This window comes from Panulirus ornatus, chromosome 23, assembly GCF_036320965.1.
Source record: "Panulirus ornatus isolate Po-2019 chromosome 23, ASM3632096v1, whole genome shotgun sequence".
NCBI classification, from domain to species: domain Eukaryota; kingdom Metazoa; phylum Arthropoda; class Malacostraca; order Decapoda; family Palinuridae; genus Panulirus; species Panulirus ornatus.
Genome location: NC_092246.1, coordinates 18330765 through 18351426, shown reverse-complemented (window position 1 = coordinate 18351426; position 20662 = coordinate 18330765). Strand labels below are relative to the sequence as shown.

The 20662-nt window shown below is 39.8% G+C and overlaps 2 protein-coding genes and 1 pseudogene across 2 annotated transcripts; all 3 read right to left on the bottom strand.

Moving 5' to 3' along the window:
• Positions 1-4159: 4159 nt before the first annotated feature.
• On the bottom strand, positions 4160-7839 carry LOC139756833 (pseudohemocyanin-2-like). Its single transcript, XM_071676659.1, has 3 exons — positions 7725-7839; positions 5252-6772; positions 4160-5066 (listed from the first exon to the last, which is right to left on the bottom strand). Exons 1-3 carry the CDS (start codon positions 7810-7812, stop codon positions 4630-4632), a joined length of 2046 nt encoding a protein of 681 aa, XP_071532760.1. The 5' UTR covers positions 7813-7839; the 3' UTR covers positions 4160-4629.
• A 2651-nt stretch (positions 7840-10490) lies between these two features.
• Positions 10491-14112, bottom strand: LOC139756832 (pseudohemocyanin-2-like; annotated as a pseudogene).
• A 2843-nt stretch (positions 14113-16955) lies between these two features.
• Positions 16956-20559, bottom strand: LOC139756831 (pseudohemocyanin-2-like). The gene is made up of 3 exons (XM_071676657.1): positions 20469-20559; positions 17995-19515; positions 16956-17809 (listed from the first exon to the last, which is right to left on the bottom strand). The coding sequence occupies exons 1-3, from the start codon at positions 20554-20556 to the stop codon at positions 17373-17375; spliced, it is 2046 nt and encodes a 681-aa protein (XP_071532758.1). The 5' UTR covers positions 20557-20559; the 3' UTR covers positions 16956-17372.
• Between the last annotated feature and the right edge of the window lie 103 nt (positions 20560-20662).

The following is a 20662-nucleotide window of genomic DNA, read 5'->3' as shown; positions in this document are numbered from 1 at the left end:
ACTGTAGGGATTTACCACTGTACTTAATGGAAAATATGAGTTAGTGGATATATATATATATATATATTTTTTTCTTTCTTATCTTTTTTTATTTCATTTTATTGTACTTGATCACCGCTTCCCGTGTCGGTGAGGTAGCGCAAGGAAACAGACGAATAATGGCCCATCCATTCATACACACACACACACACACACACACACACACACACACACATCACACACATATATATATATACATATATATATATATATATATATATATATATATATATATATATATATATATATATATATATATATTATATGTATATATATATATATATATATATATATATATATATATATATATATATATATATATATATATATATATATATATATATATATATATATATATATATATATTTTTTTTTTTTTTTTTTGCTTTGTCGCTGTCTCCCGCGTTTGCGAGGTAGCGCAAGGAAACAGACGAAAGAAATGGCCCAACCCACCCCCATACACATGTATATACATACGTCCACACACGCAAATATACATACCTGCACAGCTTTCCATGGTTTACCCCAGACGCTTCACATGCCTTGATTCAGTCCACTGACAGCACGTCAACCCCGGTATACCATATCGCTCCAATTCACTCTATTCCTTGCCCTCCTTTCACCCTCCTGCATGTTCAGGCCCCGATCACACAAAATCTTTTTCACTCCATCTTTCCACCTCCAATTTGGTCTCCCTCTTCTCCTCGTTCCCTCCACCTCCGACACATATATCCTCTTGGTCAATCTTTCCTCACTCATTCTCTCCATGTGCCCAAACCATTTCAAAACACCCTCTTCTGCTCTCTCAACCACGCTCTTTTTATTTCCACACATCTCTCTTACCCTTACGTTACTTACTCGATCAAACCACCTCACACCACACATTGTCCTCAAACATCTCATTTCCAGCACATCCATCCTCCTGCGCACAACTCTGTCCATAGCCCACGCCTCGCAACCATACAACATTGTTGGAACCACTATTCCTTCAAACATACCCATTTTTGCTTTCTGAGATAATGTTCTCGACTTCCACACATTCTTCAAGGCTCCCAGAATTTTCGCCCCCTCCCCCACCCTATGATCCACTTCCGCTTCCATGGTTCCATCCGCTGCCAGATCCACTCCCAGATATCTAAAACACTTCACTTCCTCCAGTTTTTCTCCATTCAAACTCACCTCCCAATTGACTTGACCCTCAACCCTACTGTGCCTAATAACCTTGCTCTTATTCACATTTACTCTTAACTTTCTTCTTTCACACACTTTACCAAACTCAGTCACCAGCTTCTGCAGTTTCTCACATGAATCAGCCACCAGCACTGTATCATCAGCGAACAACAACTGACTCACTTGCCAAGATCTCTCATCCTCAACAGACTTCATACTTGCCCCTCTTTCCAAAACTCTTGCATAGACGCCCATACATGCACATATACACTTATACATACATATACGTACACATACACAGACATCTTCATATATACACATGTATACATATTCATACTTGCCTTCATCCATTCCTGGCGTTACCCCGCCCCACAGAAAACAACATCGCTACCCCTTGCTTCAGTGAGGTAGCACCAGGAAAACAAAAAAAAAGGCCACATTTGTTAACACTCAGTCTCTAGCACCGGTCATTCATAATCTTTTTCACTCCATCCTTCCATTTTCAGTTCGGTATCTTCCCTCTTGTTCCCTCTACTTTTGACGCATACATCGTCACTGTTAACCTTACCTCTCTCATTATGTTCATATGTCTAAGACCATTTCAGCGCACCCTCTCAACAAGACTCCTTTTATTACCACACCTCTCTCTCACCCTTTCACTACTTGCTCGATCAAACCACCTCATACCACATATTGTCCTCAAACATTTAATTTCCAACATCTCCGCCCTCCTCCGTTCAAAATCATCTATATCCCATCCCTCGCACCCATACGAAATTGTTGGGGGTATTATATTTTCAAACATACCGATCTTACCTACTCAGATGAGGTTCCCTCTTTCCATACATTCTTCAACGATCTCAGAACCACCGCCCCCTCACCCACCCTATGACTCACTTCCTCTTCCATGGTTCCATTTGCAGGCATATCCATTCCTAGGTATCTAAATATTTGTTTTTATTCACCTTTATCCCCAACTTCCTCCTTTTACACACTTTGCCAAACTCAGTCACCAACTTCTGAAGTTTTTACTAGAATCTGCCACCAATGTTGTGTCATCAGCAGACAACAAGTGAATCAATTTCCATGCCCCTTCATGCCCAACGTATTACACACTCATCCCTTTCTCCGGGACTCTTGCATTTACCTTGCTGTCCATCCCATCCATAAACAAACTGAACAGCCATAGTGAAAGTAAAAACGCAGAGCATCACTTGGAACCACTCACTCTCCTCTCTTTCTATTCGTACACACGCTTTATACCCTTGATAAAAACATCTGAATGCTTCTAGTAGCTTCATCCAACACATGTATTCTTAAGGCCTTCCACAAGGCATCTCTATTAAGCCTATCATCTGCTTTCTCCAAATTCATAAGTCCCACATACAAATCACCAATTTCTCTCAATGTTTCTCACTCAAATTTCTTCAAGCAAACACCTGATCCACACATCCTCCACCACTTCTGAAGCCATACTGCTCCTCCCCACTCTTACGCTCTGTACATGCCTTCACCCTCTCAATGAATACCCTCTTAGATAGCAGGTACCAGGTTCACTAAACAAACTTATACCTCTTTTATTTGAGCGCCCACCTCTATCCCCCCTGCCTTTATACAATGGCATTATATATGTAATCCACCAATTCTCAGGCACCTTACCATGATCCATAGGTACCCTGAAAATCCTTACCAACCAATCAACAACATAGTTATCTATTTCTTTCGTAGATTCAAATGTAACAACATCCATGCCAGCTGCCTTGCCACATTTCATCTTACGCAAGGCTTTCACCACCTCTACTCTCTTCACCATACCACTCTCCGTGACTGTCTCACTTCAAATACAGTGAAACGATTCATGGAATGCACGCAATGATGAATATGGAAATCATCAATAACAGAATGCATGAACATGATTGAAAAAAAATTGGACACAAAAAATGAGCTTAACTCAAAAATAGATACAATAAAACGTGTACACCCGAAGAAAGATCCCATCTAGTTGCCAAAAACCTGCTACAAATGTCAGCAAGGCAAGCACTGCCAATCTTTGCAGTAAAGGAGACACAAGAACCGGGTTAAGATATATGATCTGGTTAAGAAAATAAATGATGTTCACCAGCATGCTCATGAAATAAACACAGTGTTATCAGAACAACAAAAAACTAACATAAAAAACATAGGTCACTGGAAAAACAACAAAAAGAAAGAGAAAAAAATATCAAAAGAAAAAAATATTGGTGTTGAAACACCACGGGTTGGATTCGAACCTTTGGGAGGGCGTCCTGTTTATTTCAGCCATGTGTAGTTAAAAATACATGGTCACTGGTTACCTGTTTTGTGCTGCACCCCGCATCAGCTCTTTGGGAGTAGCATAGACTTTAAGCCATTGTTATACTGATAGTGTGACAAAGATATAAATATTAAATCAATTTCAATGCAGATCAGTTATAAATGAACATTAAAATTGATGCTAATCACATAATGTCAGCCTGGGATTTGTAGTGCAGCCCTGCCAGGCCGAAAACGCTCACTTTACCAGGGTGGTTGAGCCATCCAACCCTCAAATTTAACTACTTTCAATTTCTGTCTTGTCTTCACTAAACTTATACATATCTACGTCTTTCATTCCATTCTTGTATCTCCCCCGACGATGTGATCATTACACGAAAGTGCACTTGGAAACTCATTGTGTTTCATTTTCCATTGTTTTCACGCATATATTCATATTTACTTCCTGCACAGAGTCCTTCTTATCCATATGAGGCTCCTGCAGCACTCTCAAAGCTGGTCACACCCACCGGTCGGTGGCCACATGTCATAAAGGTTATGCATATAGATAAAGCAATAAATAATTGAGAATATTGTTACAAGAATTCAGTGACGGTGGCACATTTTGCAATATGGGTCCAGACTGTAAAGATAAAGAAGGATCGGAGAAAACGAGTACATGAATGGAAAAATACTTTATTTGATGGGGCGTATGATTAGCCTTCCAACATCACAGAAATAAGATCATGGTCGTATCCTATCTACATACTGCTTCATACCTTAATGATGAAGTTGGTACATTCCGTTTTCATTTTATCTGTTACTGCATACATAAGCAGTGATGATGCTGATGGCAATATACATCATCTCATTCACCCATCTAGTGGTTACAGTCTAACTAGGCCTCTTGGTGTTCTTTACCGACATATGTTGATAAGATTTATGATATTAAGATATTCATCTCTAAAATTGAATGGGAAAAAATTCAGGTATGGTGATATATAACTCAGGAAACGTCTATGTGGAAAATTTGTTTGTTCTACAGTTACAGAGAAGATAGCAAATGGAACGTCCTCATTTCAAAGTTTAAAACGTCAAAGTCATCTGTAAATCACGCTGGAATTGATTTAGATGAAGATGCTGTGTGTTTCTAATTATGCTGAATGTATTCGCCACGATTGTAGACCTTGACAACAGTTTGCCGGAAGTTTGGAATCTCGCGGAAGACGCGCTCGTCAGGTACCGGGCGGTCCAGAGGGTAGCCGTGGGGCTTCTTGTCTGGGTAGACCCCATTGACGCCATAGTGGTGGAACTTGGTCATTGTGGGAAGGCCATCAATGGCAGCGTCAGCCGAACCGTCGGTCACAGCCACCACCAGCATGAAGTCCATTCCAGCTTCATTGCCCTTGGGTAAGAGTAACCTGTTGGGCAGACCAGAGGCGCTCTCGTACTGCTCAAAACGCATGTCGGTGCTGCCTCTGAGGGCTTCCTCAGCCCGTTCAAAGAGGGTCTTGGTACTGGGCACATCAGGTACTGTCACTGAAGACTCTGTGCTCCTGCGGGTGATGGTGTTTTTGCCAGGTTGCACTGGTAGAAAGAATATTATAGATTAGTATTACATTTGATGAAAATCAGGAAAAAATCATTGTATTGTAAGATACGAACGTATAACTAAGTCACATCCTCGACATTCATTTCAATTATTTTTCATATATTTGGACAGATTAGTAATGTAGGATTGGAAATCTTTGAGACAAGAAGTAGATACTTACGATACTTCCAGAACTTGTCTAGCTCAACTGCACGCCAACGTCCCTCGTCGAAGGTGAAGTTGAGACCGTTCCTGTCACGAAGTGGCCAGGCGAAGATGCGGATCGTGGACAACACATCTTCCCCGATGTTGTTCAAAATGTCTATATTAAAGGAGAATTCTTTGTTCTGGAGACGTGGCACATATGTACTAATTTCTACGTTGTCAGTTACAACTCTGTCATGGACAGCACTTACAAGACTGTATTCATAGTCTTCGAAATATGTCTCCAACGGGACATCAGTTGTAATGCTGGTAACTTCCACACCCCGGAACTCAAGTTCCTCTTTCTTGTAAGGTGGAAGAGTGTCTTTGTGTTTCCTGAAGAGGTTGTCGATGTACTTGTGTAAGATATAGAAACTGGTGTCACGGGTAGCGGTGGGATATTGCTGCATGACACTGGGAGGCATACCATACTTTCCTTGAGGATCAGACTGTCTGGCAAGCATCATGTGAGCCATGTTGTTGAGGGAGCCGTAGTACTCTGGGTTGGGGCTGTACATAGAAGACTCAATAATGTTACCCAGGATGTCAATACCACGTTCATTCCTGATATCGATGGTGGCTCCTTTCTCGTCAATAACATAACCGTGGGCAATGGCATCACGAATGCGATTCTGGATAATGATTAAATCCTCAATGTTAACAACACCTTCCACATCCTGGAGATCGATGTTATCGCGGCGGGACGGAAGTGGCTCACCATTCTTGTAGGAAATTTGAGGTGCGAAGCCCTGACGAAGAGGCTCATCGAAGCGAAGTTTTTCTACAGTATTCAGGTAGTTGGAGATACGTTCAGCATCATAGCGGTTAGTGAGCTGATGATGTACCCAGAAGAAGGTCTCACCCTTGCGCTCAATCTGACGTCCGTAGGTGTCTCTCCACCAGAAGGGATACTCTATATGCCAGCTGGTGTAGTGTGTGCTAAGACCAATATCCTCCGTGAAGTAGGTAACATTCTGGACAGGGTTATTGGTGACCGTGCGATTCATGTGCAGTTTACGAGGAGTGGCAGTAATCTTGGCAATGTAGGCCTCTTCGAGAATTTGATCGTTGGTGAAGAAGTGGGGGATGACCTCATAGAAAGGTGGCAAAACTACCTGTTCAGTGACTGGGGAGTGCTTGACAGCTACAGCTAGAGCGTAAACATACTGTCCCTCGTTCATACGTTGACGGAAGTATACAGCATTGCTAACGAATGTTACGTAGTCCTTGCACTGCATGAGGACGTCGAAGAGCAGGAGTGCTTGCTCACGCTGGCGGGAGTCGAACACAGAGAATACTTGTCTCTGTGGCTGAAGCCTTTGATCCTGGAGTTCCTTCATAAGTCTTTGGACAGAAACCCCACGGTCAGCATAACGGGACACGTCAGCCTTCGGGTCAAAGGTGGCTACTAGATTCTTCAATCTGTCATTACTGAGAGGCTCGTACACCTTGTGGAGCAGGTAGTTGATGTCGAGCTGCTTCTGCGGTACAGGTACTTCTGAGGAAGCCAGGAATGTTTCAAAATTAGAGATAATCATGACATACATTGGGTTGATTAGTTTTTGCTAAATGAAGATTGTATTAAAAATGGGTTTCGAAGTATGACAGATAGCATTTAGAAATGCATATGTCTATGATAATAGCAGGATATCATTACACTATCTTCGTCGAATGGACCTTATTTATTCTTGTATTAGAATACGTGCAATCATATTTCGATTTACCCTTCATTGATATTCTTGGTTTTCTCTAACAGTTAGATGATAAGAAAGCAAAGGACTAGAATACTCAGAATGAATTTTAAAGAAAATTTTGAATGCACGAATATTAAGAAGATTGATTCATTATATTATAGTCACTATAATCGCAATTATTGCAATTGGTAAAATTGGAAGACTTAGCGGTTGGTGAAAGTGTGCCTTTTTGGAATAGAGTTTATAATCAGTACGTCCTTATACAAGTAGGGAATAATTGCTAAGGGGAGAAAGTGACATGTTATTGGAAGACACAGATCCGAATGTCAGCACCATCATTTGCTGTAGTTCTGTACAAAGTTCTGTGAAATACATGAATTGATGGAACTCGAAAGCGTAAGTTACAAAGTTGTCTCTATGATGGAGGAAGTTATCACGTGAAAGATATCAGTCATCGAAATTTGTGTTTTAAAAGGATATTATGATGCATGATCTCAGTGTTACATTAATGTGACTTATCTTTCAATGAAACTTGAGAATTATGAATCAATGGTGGCAGCAATATATTGGCATTAATAGGACAGGATATGTTTTCAACTTTATACATTCTCACGTACATTGCTTCCTTTGTAGAAAGATTATATGAGTATTAGTGAATGTTGTTGCTAGGGTTAACACTGTACAGTCTTTACATTTACTGGTTGTACTCACCATACAAACAAAGTTCAAGGTGTTTAAATAAATGGATATACTTACGGTCAACTTCATTTGTCTGGACAGGGATGAAGTCTGACCAAGCGGCGGTGGCCACAGCCACAAGAGCGCACAATACCAAGACCTTCATGCTGATGGTGCGGCAGGAGGTCTCGGGCCGCCTTATATACCCCGCTGGTCTTCAAGGCCGAGGGGTTGCGTGTTGCTACCAGCGATAACAGTTGCTAGCCTCATGCTGTTGTTGGCAGCCTGTCCTCGCTGTCTTGAGTCACCTAGCAATCTTAACTTGTCATGAATACCTCAGCTATGGTTGTACACGAAATTCATCTTTTGGAATAATGATTTTTATATTTTCTTGTATGAATGTGCACATTCATACGTAAGTGCCTGAAAATTTTTGCCATGTGTGTGTCCATAATTCATATAGCTTTCGAAAGATAAGTTTCATAAGATGATGAAATATTTTGGACTTTACGTTTATTCATCTTCAATGAGAAGCATGACTAAGTGTATGTATTGTACAAGTTGGTCAGTGTCATTATTTCATCATTGAGTCCATTGCTTCTGGAAAATCATTCGCAAAGATGAAGCAAGGAATGGTCTTTTGGCACGCAGCTGGTGACAGAATCCATGTCGAAAAGGGTTCCTATATATTGTTTGTTCCTTTTCACTAGTATAATATGTTTACTAAAAGTGTTTCTAACTTATTTTTCTTTGCAGATGTAACTGCTTTTACTAGCCTCATATGTGGTATATCGTCAAATGGTGTCTGGCAATTCAGGTACAGACAACGGAAGGAAAAGTTTGTCTAAAGGCCTAAGAGATTCGATATTCAAGTCCCCTTATTACTGAAAGAATGTTGTAACTCAGTTAAGTAGTTCCTCCTCTGCATCAAGTCATCCTTTAAGTTTCTAATTATCTTTTCTGGTTCTTTACTGATCATACTCATAGGGAAGACCGATCTCGGGTTCAATGTATACTGTCGTTCTTCGTGTATCGTTCAGTGTTTAATCCCGGTCTCCTTTCTCATAGTTCGTTATAATGTTTTTCGCTCTCTTTTAGTCTTTGGAAATTTCCCGTATGGCTGTAAGGTGAACAAGATTTGAGCACATATGGAAGCATTCAGTGAGGACCAAGAGCATTTCATGGCGTATGATCCCTTAATATTTTATTTATGATCTCTAGAATTATAAATACTTTATATGACATAGTTCCCATTCTACCTAACCGGTTTTGGAACAGACTTGTCTCCAAATTTGAAATTACGTTTTAAATATCCCCTTCCATATATTCATGCCTTCCTTGATGACTTGGCACCTTGAATATCTCATCCTCAATAGCTGCTTATTAACTGTCAATGCATTCCTGATATATTTGTGGAGAAGCTATAAATAAAGTCGTCTCTTATCCACAACATTCTTTTCAAAGTTTCTTTGCTTATCGATCGTTATCGTGCCTGTATTTTCTCCACATCATATCGTTGGGGTGGTCCACATTCTTCATATATATAATTAACCCACCTTTCTTTTTCATTTACTTTCAATATCTGATTATCATTGAAGGCATCCATTTCTATACTATTTCCTTTAAGATTTCAAAGACTCTATCAACACAGAGCTTTCTTCCTAGCTATAGATTTCTGTGTCCAATTTTATGTAACTAAAGAAATCACTAAATTCAGCTGTAGTTTCCATGTCTATACGTTCCTCTTTGAGTCAAGTTCAGTTGTTGCTCATTTCATGCACTCATGTATCACATAATCAAACTTAGGTATTCTATGAATCACTTTTTACGAATTGGAGAATCATGTATGATATTATTAACGTCCACGCTAGTATATGTGAAAAAAATATCTTCTTATGATGATACGTCCTTTCCTCTTATTGTAGTTTGCTCTTTGGCATAAAAATGTAGAATATTTTCCTGTGCATGTTCTAAGAATTTGTTTAGGAGACTCTTGTCTCCAGATTCCTCCTGGCAATCTCTAAATACAAAGTGTGTCTCTATGAAAATGTAGATTCCTTAGATCATTCTCATCCTATTGTTTATATATCGACTTCTCATATCATGAATTCCTTTCAACTTCATTCATTGTAATATTGGTTTCTCACTTTTGTTTTCATTAATTTGCATTGGTTTATTAGTAAATATCTTGGTTTGGTAAGTTCAAATTTTTGTATATAGATATATATCTCATTATCTATTAGTATCTTCCAGTTTTGATGTGGGGTTGAAGGGCATAATTCTATATGAATGCAAAATAAAGTGCTCCTGATAAGGTGGTCGCTATCGATTGTCGATATTCTACTACACTACATATGCTGCATTCTTCATTAAGATATCAGTTTATATGATATCAACTTTCATTCATTTAGTTGATTACAGTCTAACTGGACTTCAGCTTGGTTTTCAATATAGAGTCTTCAAGATTCATTTGTACAAATTATTTGTAAGTACTACATTATTTATGTTTATCCAAGAATACTGATTGCATTGGAACTATGTCATTTCAGTAAACTTCGAAACTTAGGCACACATGCCTATCCTATTGTATTGATTATGATCGACTTCCAGTCCAAAAATAATCAGTGAATTACCTTGATCAACCTCCTTCATTACCAGTATTTGTAAATTTGGTTTCATCCACTTTTGTGTTTCGTTAAATTTTCATTGTGTTGATTCGTCACCTTAATATCTGTGGTTTGTGTAAGTTCAGAATTTTTTGTTATATAGATATATACTCACATAATTCGTATTATATATCCAGATTTTAGATGTAAAGGAGATGAATTGGAGAAAATTCATATATGAATGCAAAAATATTTTATTTCATATTGCGTATGATAAGATATCGTGCATCAGATAATGGTCGTATTCTGATTACACTACATATGGCTGCATTCTTCATTAAGGATATCAGTGTCTTATATGATATCAACTTATACATTCATTTAGTGACTACAGTCTAACTAGGCTTCTTGCTTGTCTTTTCAGATATATATGTCTTCAAGATTCATTATTTAAAGACATTTATCTCTGAAATGTGTGATATAGAAATTAGGTATGGTGAATTTCACTCCAAGAATTACTGATTACATGTGGAAACTGTGGTGTTTCGACTAATACAAAGAAAATAACTAGGGGAAACATTCTGCTGTCAAAGATTAAAAAGGGAAGGTCATCTGTAGATCACTATGGGTTTAAATTTGGATGAAGTTGTGTATTTCTAATTATGTTGAATGTATTCGCCGCGATTGTAGACCTTGACGACGGTTTGCCTGAAGTTTGGAATTTCGCGGAAGACGCGCTCGTCAGGTACCGGGCGGTCCAGAGGGTAGCCGTGGGGCTTCTTGTCTGGGTAGACCCCATTGACGCCATAGTGGTGGAACTTGGTCATTGTGGGAAGGCCATCAATGGCAGCGTCAGCCGAACCGTCGGTCACAGCCACCACCAGCATGAAGTCCATTCCCGCTTCGTTACCCTTGGGTAAGAGTAACCTGTTGGGTAGACCAGTGGCGCTCTCGTACTGCTCAAGATGCATGTCGGTGCTGCCTCTGAGGGCTTCTTCAGCCCGGTCAAAGAGGGTCTTGGTACTTGGCACATCAGGTACTGTCACTGAAGACTCTGTGCTCCTGCGGGTGATGGTGTTTTTGCCAGGTTGCACTGGTAGAAAGAATATTAGAGATTAGTACTACATTTGATGAAAATCAGGAGAAAATCATTGTATTGTAAGATACGAACGTATAACTAAGTCACATCCTCGACAATCATTTCTATTCTTTTAAATAGATTTGTACTGACTACTAATGTAGAAATGGATATTTTTGAGACCAGAAATATGTACTTACGCTGCTTCCAGAACTTGTCTAGCTCAACTGCGCGCCAACTACCCTCACTGAATGTGAAGTTGAGACCGTTCCTGTCACGAAGTGGCCAGGCGAAGATGCGGATCGTAGACAAAACCTCTCTATCATTATTGTTCATGACGTCAATGTTGAAAGAGAAGTCTTTGTAATTTAGACGTGGCACATATGTGCTTATTTCTACGTTGTCAGTCTTAACTCTGTCATGGACAGCACTTACAAGGCTGTATTCATAGTCTTCGAAATAAGTCTCCAACGGGACATTAGTTGTAATACTGGTAACTTCGACACCTGGGAACCTAAGTTCCTCTTTCTTGTAAGGTGGAAGAGTGTCTTTGTGTTTCCTGAAGAGGTTGTCGATGTACTTGTGTAAGATATAGAAACTTGTGTCACGGGTAGCGGTGAGATAGTGCTCCATGACACTGGGAGGCATACCATACTTTCCTTGAGGATCAGACTGTCTGGCAAGCATCATGTGAGCCATGTTGTTGAGGGAGCCGTAGTACTCTGGGTTGAGGCTGTACATAGAAGACTCAATAATGTTACCCAGGATGTCAATACCACGTTCATTCCTGATATCGATGGTGGCTCCTTTCTCGTCAATAACATAACCGTGGGCAATGGCATCACGAATGCGATTCTGGATAATAATTAAATCCTCAATGTTAACAACACCTTCCACATCCTGGAGATCGATGTTATCGCGGCGGGACGGAAGTGGCTCACCATTCTTGTAGGAAATTTGAGGTGCGAAGCCCTGACGAAGAGGCTCATCGAAGCGAAGTTTTTCCACAGTGTTCAGGTAGCTGGCAATACGCTCGGCGTCATAGCGGTTAGTGAGCTGATGATGTACCCAGAAGAAGGTCTCACCCTTGCGCTCAATCTGACGTCCGTAGGTGTCCCTCCACCAGAAGGGATACTCTATATGCCAGCTGGTGTAGTGTGTGCTAAGACCAATATCCTCCGTGAAGTAGGTAACATTCTGGACAGGGTTATTGGTGACCGTGCGATTCATGTGCAGTTTACGAGGAGTGGCAGTAATCTTGGCAATGTAGGCCTCTTCAAGTACTTGATCGTAGGTGAAATAGTGGGGGATGACCTCATAGACAGGTGGCAAAACTACCTTTTCGGTGAGAGGGGAGTGCTTGACAGCTACAGCTAGAGCGTAAGCATACTGTCCCTCGTTCATACGTTGACGAAGTATACAGCATTGCTAACGAAGGTTACGTAGTCCTTGGACTGAATAAGAACGTTGAAGAGCAGGAGTGCTTGCTCACGCTGGCGGGAGTCGAACACAGAGAATACTTGTCTCTGTGGCTGAAGCCTGCGATCCTGGAGTTCCTTCATAAGTCTTTGGACAGATACCCCACGGTCAGCATAACGGGACACGTCAGCCTTTGGGTCAAAGGTGGCTACTAGACTCTTCAACCTGTCATTACTCAGAGGCTCGTACACCTTGTGGAGCAGGTAGTTGATGTCGAGCTGCTTCTGTGGTAAAGGCACTTCTGAGGAAGCCAGGAACGTTTCAAAATTAGAGATAATCATGCCATACATTGGGTTGATTAGTTTTTGCTACATGAAGATTATATTAAAAATGGGTTTCGAAGTATGACAGATAGCATTTAGAAATGCATATGTCTATGATAATAGCAGGATTTCATTACACTATCTTCGTCGTATGAACCTTATTTATTCTTGTATTAGAATACGTGCAATCATATTTCGATTTACCCTTCATTGATATTCTTGGTTTTCTCTAACAGTTAGATGATAAGAAAGCAAAGGACTAGAATACTCAGAATGAATTTTAAAGAAAATTTTGAATGCACGAATATTAAGAAGATTGATTCATTATATTATAGTCACTATAATCGCAATTATTGCAATTGGTAAAATTGGAAGACTTAGCGGTTGGTGAAAGTGTGCCTTTTTGGAATAGAGTTTATAATCAGTACGTCCTTATACAAGTAGGGAATATTTTGCTAAGGGGAGAAAGTGACATGTATTATTGGAGGACACACATGCGAATGTCAGCATCAGCATTTGCTGTAGTTCTGTGGAAAGTTCTGTGAAATACATGAATTGATGGAACTCGAAAGCGTAAGTTACAAAGTTGTCTCTATGATGGAGGAAGTTATCACGTGAAAGATATCAGTTATCGAAATTTGTGTTTTAAAAGGATATCATGATGCATGATCTCAGTGTTACATTAATGTGACTTATCTTTCAATGAAACTTGAGAATTATAAATCAATGGTGGCAGCAATATATTGGCATTAATAGGACAGGATATGTTTTCAACTTTATACATTCTCACGTACATTGCTTCCTTTGTAGAAAGATTATATGAGTATTAGTGAATGTTGTTGCTAGGGTTAACACTGTACAGTCTTTACATTTACTGGTTGTACTCACCATACAAACAAAGTTCAAGGTGTTTAAATAAATGGATATACTTACGGTCAACTTCATTTGTCTGGACAGGGATGAAGTCTGACCAAGCGGCGGTGGCCACAGCCACAAGAGCGCACAATACCAAGACCTTCATGCTGATGGTGCGGCAGGAGGTCTCGGGCCGCGTTATATACCCCGCTGGTCTTCAAGGCCGAGGGGTTGCGTGTTGCTACCAGCGATAACAGTTGCTAGCCTCATGCTGTTGTTGGCAGCCTGTCCTCGCTGTCTTGAGTCACCTAGCAATCTTAACTTGTCATGAATACCTCAGCTATGGTTGTACACGAAATTCATCTTTTGGGATAATAATTTTTATATTTTCTTGTATGAATGTGCACATTCATACGTAAGTGCCTGAAAATTTTTGCCATGTGTGTGTCCATAATTCATATAGCTTTCGAAAGATAAGTTTCATAAGATGATGAAATATTTTGGACTTTACGTTTATTCATCTTCAATGAGAAGTATGACTAAGTGTATGTTTTGTACGTGTGTGTCAGTGTCATTATTTCATCAATGAGTCCATTGCCTCTGGAAAATCATTCGCATAGATGAAGCAAGCAATGGTCTTTTAGCACGCAGCTGGTGACAGAATCCATGTCGAAAAGGATTCCTATATATTGTTTGTTCCTTTTCACTAGAATAATATGTTAATTAAAAGTGTTTCTAACTTATTTTTCTTTGCAGATGTAACTGCTTTTACTAGCCACATATGTGATATATCGTCAAATGGTGTCTGGCAATTCAGGTACACACAATGGAAGGAAAAGTTTGTCTAAAGATCTAAGAGATTCGATATTCAAGTCCCCTTTTTTTCTGAAAGAATGCTGTAACTCTGTTAAATAGTTCTCCTCTGCATCAAGTCATCCTTTAACTTTCTAAATATCTTTTCTGGTTCTTTATAGGCCATACTCGTAGGGAAGACCGATCTCGGGTTCACAGTAAACTCTCATTCTTGGTCTATTGTTCAGTGTATAATCCCGGTCTCCTTTCTCATAGTTCGTTATAATGTTTTTCCCTCTCTTTTAGTCCTTTGATATATTCCGTATGGCTGTAAGGTGAACAAGATTTGAACATATATGGAAGCATTAAGTGAGGACCAAGAGCATTTTATGGCGTATGATCCTTTAGTATATTATTTATTGTCTCTAGAACCATGAATGCTTTATATGACATAGTTCCCATTCTACCTAAACGGTGTTGGAACTGACGTGTCTCCAAATTTTAAATTACCTTTGAAGAATCCTCTTACATATATCCATGTCTTCCTTTAAGACTTGCAATCTTGAATATCTCATCCTCAATAGCTGCTTATTAACTGTCAATACATTCCTGATGTATTTGTGGAGAAGTTATAAATAGTGTCGTGTCTTATCCACAACATTCTTTTCAAAGTTTCTTTGCTTATCGATCGTTATCGTGCCTGTGTTTTCTCCACATCATATCGTTGGGGTCGTCCACATTTTTCACATATATAATTAACCCACCTTTCTTTTTCTTTTACTTTCAATATCTGATTATCATTGAAGGCATCCATTTCTATACTATTTCCTTTAAGATTTCAAAGACTCTATCAACACAGAGCTTTTCATCCTAGCTATAGATTTCTGTGTCCAATTTTATGTAACTAAAGAAATCACTAAATTCAGTGTAGTTTCCATGTCTATACGTTCCTCTTTGAGTCAAGTTCAGTTGTTGCTCATTTCATGCACTCATGTATCACATAATCAAACTTAGGTATTCTATGATCACTTTTTACGAATTGGAGAATCATGTATGATATTATTAACGTCCACGCTAGTATATGTGAAAAAAATATCTTCTTATGATGATACGTCCTTTCCTCTTATTCTAGTTTGCTCTTTGGCATAAAAATGTAGAATATTTTCCTGTGCATGTTCTAAGAATTTGTTTAGGAGACTCTTTGTCTCCAGATTCCTCCTGGCAATCTGTTTATAAATACAAAGTGTGTCTCTATGAAAATGTAGATTCCTTAGATCATTCTCATCATATCTGAAATCTTCTCTCATTAGCATTTCCCAACTTCTGCATGCAATCGCTAGATTCCCCCTTTACTTGTTTTCAATGTACACTTGCCAAGGTTTAGTAAAATTCTTTGGAGGATAATATATGGTGAATACAAAATATGTATCTCTTATCTATAGCTACTCCTCCTGTTTTGTATTGTTTGAATGGGCCATTACTTGTACTAGTATTTCCAGAAACTAAAGTTGGCTCCTATATGGTGGGTCCACCTTACTCCATTGTCATCCCTTTCCCTCCTCACTATCATATATCTTTCTGCAAAGAACATATGAAATCTTTTCTCATTTAGTTTTATCTGCATAACTGGAACCATATCAGCTGCGTTTTCCCTAAAAGAGTCCTTAAATTTCACTTCTGTACCAAATATTGTAAGTCTACATTATTTTGTTTACAGAGTACTGAGTCTTGACATGTCCATTACTTAAACTTCCGGACCTTTGCAGTACAGCTGTGTCTTTAAATGTTTTTTAGAATATCAAAGTTCGTTTTGGCTAGATAACGCTTTATTGAAAGCAACTGTAAGAGATTGACTACTCTCATTTTCATAAAACACTTCGTGCATCCCTTGTTTTACCATAGAACCTGTCTAGACGTTCATGTAGCATCGGGTACCGTTTTAATCAGTATTTCATTCTTTGGTTTCCCTTTTCTATTTGTATTGATTATGATCGACTTCCAGTCCAAAAATAATCAGTGAATTACCTTGATCAACCTCCTTCATTACCAGTATTTGTAAATTTGGTTTCATCGACTTTTGTGTTTCGTTAAATTTTCATTGTGTTGATTCGTCACCTTCATATCTGTGGTTTGTGTAAGTTCAGAATTTTTTGTTATATAGATATATACTCACATAATTCGTATTATATATCCAGATTTTAGATGTAAAGGAGATGAATTGGAGAAAATTCATATATGAATGCAAAAATATTTTATTTCATATTGCGTATGATAAGATATCGTGCATCAGATAATGGTCGTATTCTGATTACACTACATATTGCTGCATTCTTCATTAAGGATATCAGTATCTCATATGATATCAACTTATACATTCATTTAGTGACTACAGTCTAACTAGGGCTCTTGCTTGGCTTTTCAGATATATATGTCTTCAAGATTCATTATTTAAAGACTTTATCTCTGAAATGTATGATATAGAAATTAGGTATGCTGAAGTTCACTCCAAGAATTACTGATTGCATGTGGGAACTATGGTGTTTCGACTAATACAAAGAAAATAACTAGGGCAAACATTCTGCTGTCAAAGATTAAAACGGGAAGGTCATCTGTAGATCACTATGGGTTTAAATTTGGATGAAGTTGTGTGTTTCTAATTATGCTGAATGTATTCGCCGCGATTGTAGACCTTGACGACGGTTTGCCTGAAGTTTGGAATTTCGCGGAAGACGCGCTCGTCAGGTACCGGGCGGTCCAGAGGGTAGCCGTGGGGCTTCTTGTCTGGGTAGACCCCATTGACGCCATAGTGGTGGAACTTGGTCATTGTGGGAAGGCCATCAATGGCAGCGTCAGCCGAACCGTCGGTCACAGCCACCACCAGCATGAAGTCCATTCCAGCTTCGTTGCCCTTGGGTAAGAGTAACCTGTTGGGTAGACCAGTGGCGCTCTCGTACTGCTCAAGATGCATGTCGGTGCTGCCTCTGAGGGCTTCTTCAGCCCGGTCAAAGAGGGTCTTGGTACTTGGCACATCAGGTACTGTCACTGAAGACTCTGTGCTCCTGCGGGTGATGGTGTTTTTGCCAGGTTGCACTGGTAGAAAGAATATTAGAGATTAGTACTACATTTGATGAAAATCAGGAAAAAAACATTGTATTGTAAGATACGAACGTTTAACTAAGTCACATCCTCGACAATCATTTCTATTCTTTTAAATAGATTTGTACTGACTACTAATGTAGAAATGGATATTTTTGAGACCAGAAATATGTACTTACGCTGCTTCCAGAACTTGTCTAGCTCAACTGCGCGCCAACTACCCTCACTGAATGTGAAGTTGAGACCGTTCCTGTCACGAAGTGGCCAGGCGAAGATGCGGATCGTAGACAAAACCTCTCTATCATTATTGTTCATGACGTCAATGTTGAAAGAGAAGTCTTTGTAATTTAGACGTGGCACATATGTGCTTATTTCTACGTTGTCAGTCTTAACTCTGTCATGGACAGCACTTACAAGGCTGTATTCATAGTCTTCGAAATAAGTCTCCAACGGGACATTAGTTGTAATACTGGTAACTTCGACACCTGGGAACCTAAGTTCCTCTTTCTTGTAAGGTGGAAGAGTGTCTTTGTGTTTCCTGAAGAGGTTGTCGATGTACTTGTGTAAGATATAGAAACTTGTGTCACGGGTAGCAGTGAGATAGTGCTCCATGACACTGGGAGGCATACCATACTTTCCTTGAGGATCAGACTGTCTGGCAAGCATCATGTGAGCCATGTTGTTGAGGGAGCCGTAGTACTCTGGGTTGGGGCTGTACATAGAAGACTCAATAATGTTACCCAGGATGTCAATACCACGTTCATTCCTGATATCGATGGTGGCTCCTTTCTCGTCAATAACATAACCGTGGGCAATGGCATCACGAATGCGATTCTGGATAATGATTAAATCCTCAATGTTAACAACTACCTCCACATCCTGGAGATCGATGTTATCGCGGCGGGACGGAAGTGGGCCACCATACTTGTAGGAAATTTGAGGTGCGAAGCCCTGACGAAGAGGCTCATCGAAGCGAAGTTTTTCCACAGTGTTCAGGTAGCTGGCAATACGCTCGGCGTCATAGCGGTTAGTGAGCTGATGATGTACCCAGAAGAAGGTCTCACCCTTGCGCTCAATCTGCCGTCCGTAGGTGTCTCTCCACCAGAAGGGATACTCTATATGCCAGCTGGTGTAGTGTGTGCTAAGACCAATGTCCTCCGTGAAGTAGGTAACATTCTGGACAGGGTTATTGGTGACCGTGCGATTCATGCGCAGTTTACGAGGAGTGGCAGTAATCTTGGCAATGTAGGCCTCTTCGAGTACTTGATCGTAGGTGAAATAGTGGGGAATGACCTCATAGACAGGTGGCAAAACTACCTTTTCGGTGAGAGGGGAGTGCTTGACAGCTACAGCTAGAGCGTAAGCATACTGTCCCTCGTTCATACGTTGACGGAAGTATGCAGCATTGCTAACGAAGGTTACGTAGTCCTTGCACTGCATGAGGACGTCGAAGAGCAGGAGTGCTTGCTCACGCTGGCGGGAGTCGAACACAGAGAATACTTGTCTCTGTGGCTGAAGCCTGCGATCCTGAAGTTCCTTCATAAGTCTTTGGACAGATACCCCACGGTCAGCATAACGGGACACGTCAGCCTTTGGGTCAAAGGTGGCTACTAGACTCTTCAACCTGTCATTACTCAGGGGCTCGTACACCTTGTGGAGCAGGTAGTTGATGTCGAGCTGCTTCTGTGGTAAAGGCACTTCTGAGGAAGCCAGGAACGTTTCAAAATTAGAGATAATCATGATATACATTGGGTTGATTAGTTTTTGCTAAATGAAGATTATATAAAAAAATGGGTTGCGAAGTATGAGAGATAGCATTTAGAAATGCATATGTCGATGATAATAGCAGGATATCATTACACTATCTTCGTCGAATGGATCTTATTTATTCTTGTATTAGAATACTTGCAATCATATTTCGATTTACCCTTCATTGATATTCTTGGTTTTCTCTAACAGTTAGATGATAAGAAAGCAAAGGACTAGAATACTCAGAATGAATTCTAAAGAAAATCTTAATGCACGAATATTAAGAAAATTGATTCATGATATTATAGTAACTATAATCGTAATTATTACATTTGGTAAAATTGGAAGACTTAGCGGTTGGTGAAAGTGTGCCTTTTTGGAATAGAGTTTATAATCAGTACGTCCTTATACAAGTTGGGAATATTTTGCTAAGGGGAGAAAGTGACATGTTATTGGAGGACACAGATCCGAATGTCAGCACCAGCATTTGCTGTAGTTCTGTGCAAAGTTCTGTGAAATACATAGATTGATGGAACTCGAAAGCGTAAGTTACAAAGTTGTCTCTATGATGGAGGAAGTTATCACGTGAAAGATATCAGTCATCGAAATTTGTGTTTTAAAGGGATATTATGATGCATGATCTCAGTGTTACATTACTCTGACTTATCTTTCAATGAAACTTGAGAATTATAAATCAATGGTGGCAGCAATATATTGGCATTAATAGGACAGGATATGTTTTCAACTTTATACATTCTCACGTACATTGCTCCCTTTATAGAAAGATTATATGAGTATTAGTGAATGTTGTTGCTAGGGTTAACACTGTTCAGTCTTCACATTTACTGGTTGTACTCACCATACTAACAAAGTTCAAGGTGTTTAAATAAATGGATATACTTACGGTCAACTTCATTTGTCTGGACAGGGATGAAGTCTGACCAAGCGGCGGTGGCCACAGCCACAAGAGCGCACAATACCAAGACCTTCATGCTGATGGTGCGGCAGGAGGTCTCGGGCCGCCTTATATACCCCTCTGGTCTTCAAGGCCGAGGGGTTGCGTGTTGCTACCAGCGATAACAGTTGCTAGCCTCAAGC

Excerpts from the sequence above, each read along its gene's own strand:
- LOC139756831 (XM_071676657.1), bottom strand. The coding sequence starts at position 20,556 with ATGAAGGTCTTGGTATTGTGCGCTCTTGTGGCTGTGGCCACCGCCGCT. Across the intron at positions 19,516-20,468 it reads CCAGACAAATGAAGTTGACC|AAGTGCCTTTACCACAGAAG; the intron begins GTAAGTATATCC and ends TGGCTTCCTCAG. Across the intron at positions 17,810-17,994 it reads AGACAAGTTCTGGAAGCAGC|TGCAACCTGGCAAAAACACC; the intron begins GTAAGTACATAT and ends TCTTTCTACCAG.
- LOC139756833 (XM_071676659.1), bottom strand. The coding sequence starts at position 7,812 with ATGAAGGTCTTGGTATTGTGCGCTCTTGTGGCTGTGGCCACCGCCGCT. Across the intron at positions 6,773-7,724 it reads CCAGACAAATGAAGTTGACC|AAGTACCTGTACCGCAGAAG; the intron begins GTAAGTATATCC and ends TGGCTTCCTCAG. Across the intron at positions 5,067-5,251 it reads AGACAAGTTCTGGAAGTATC|TGCAACCTGGCAAAAACACC; the intron begins GTAAGTATCTAC and ends TCTTTCTACCAG.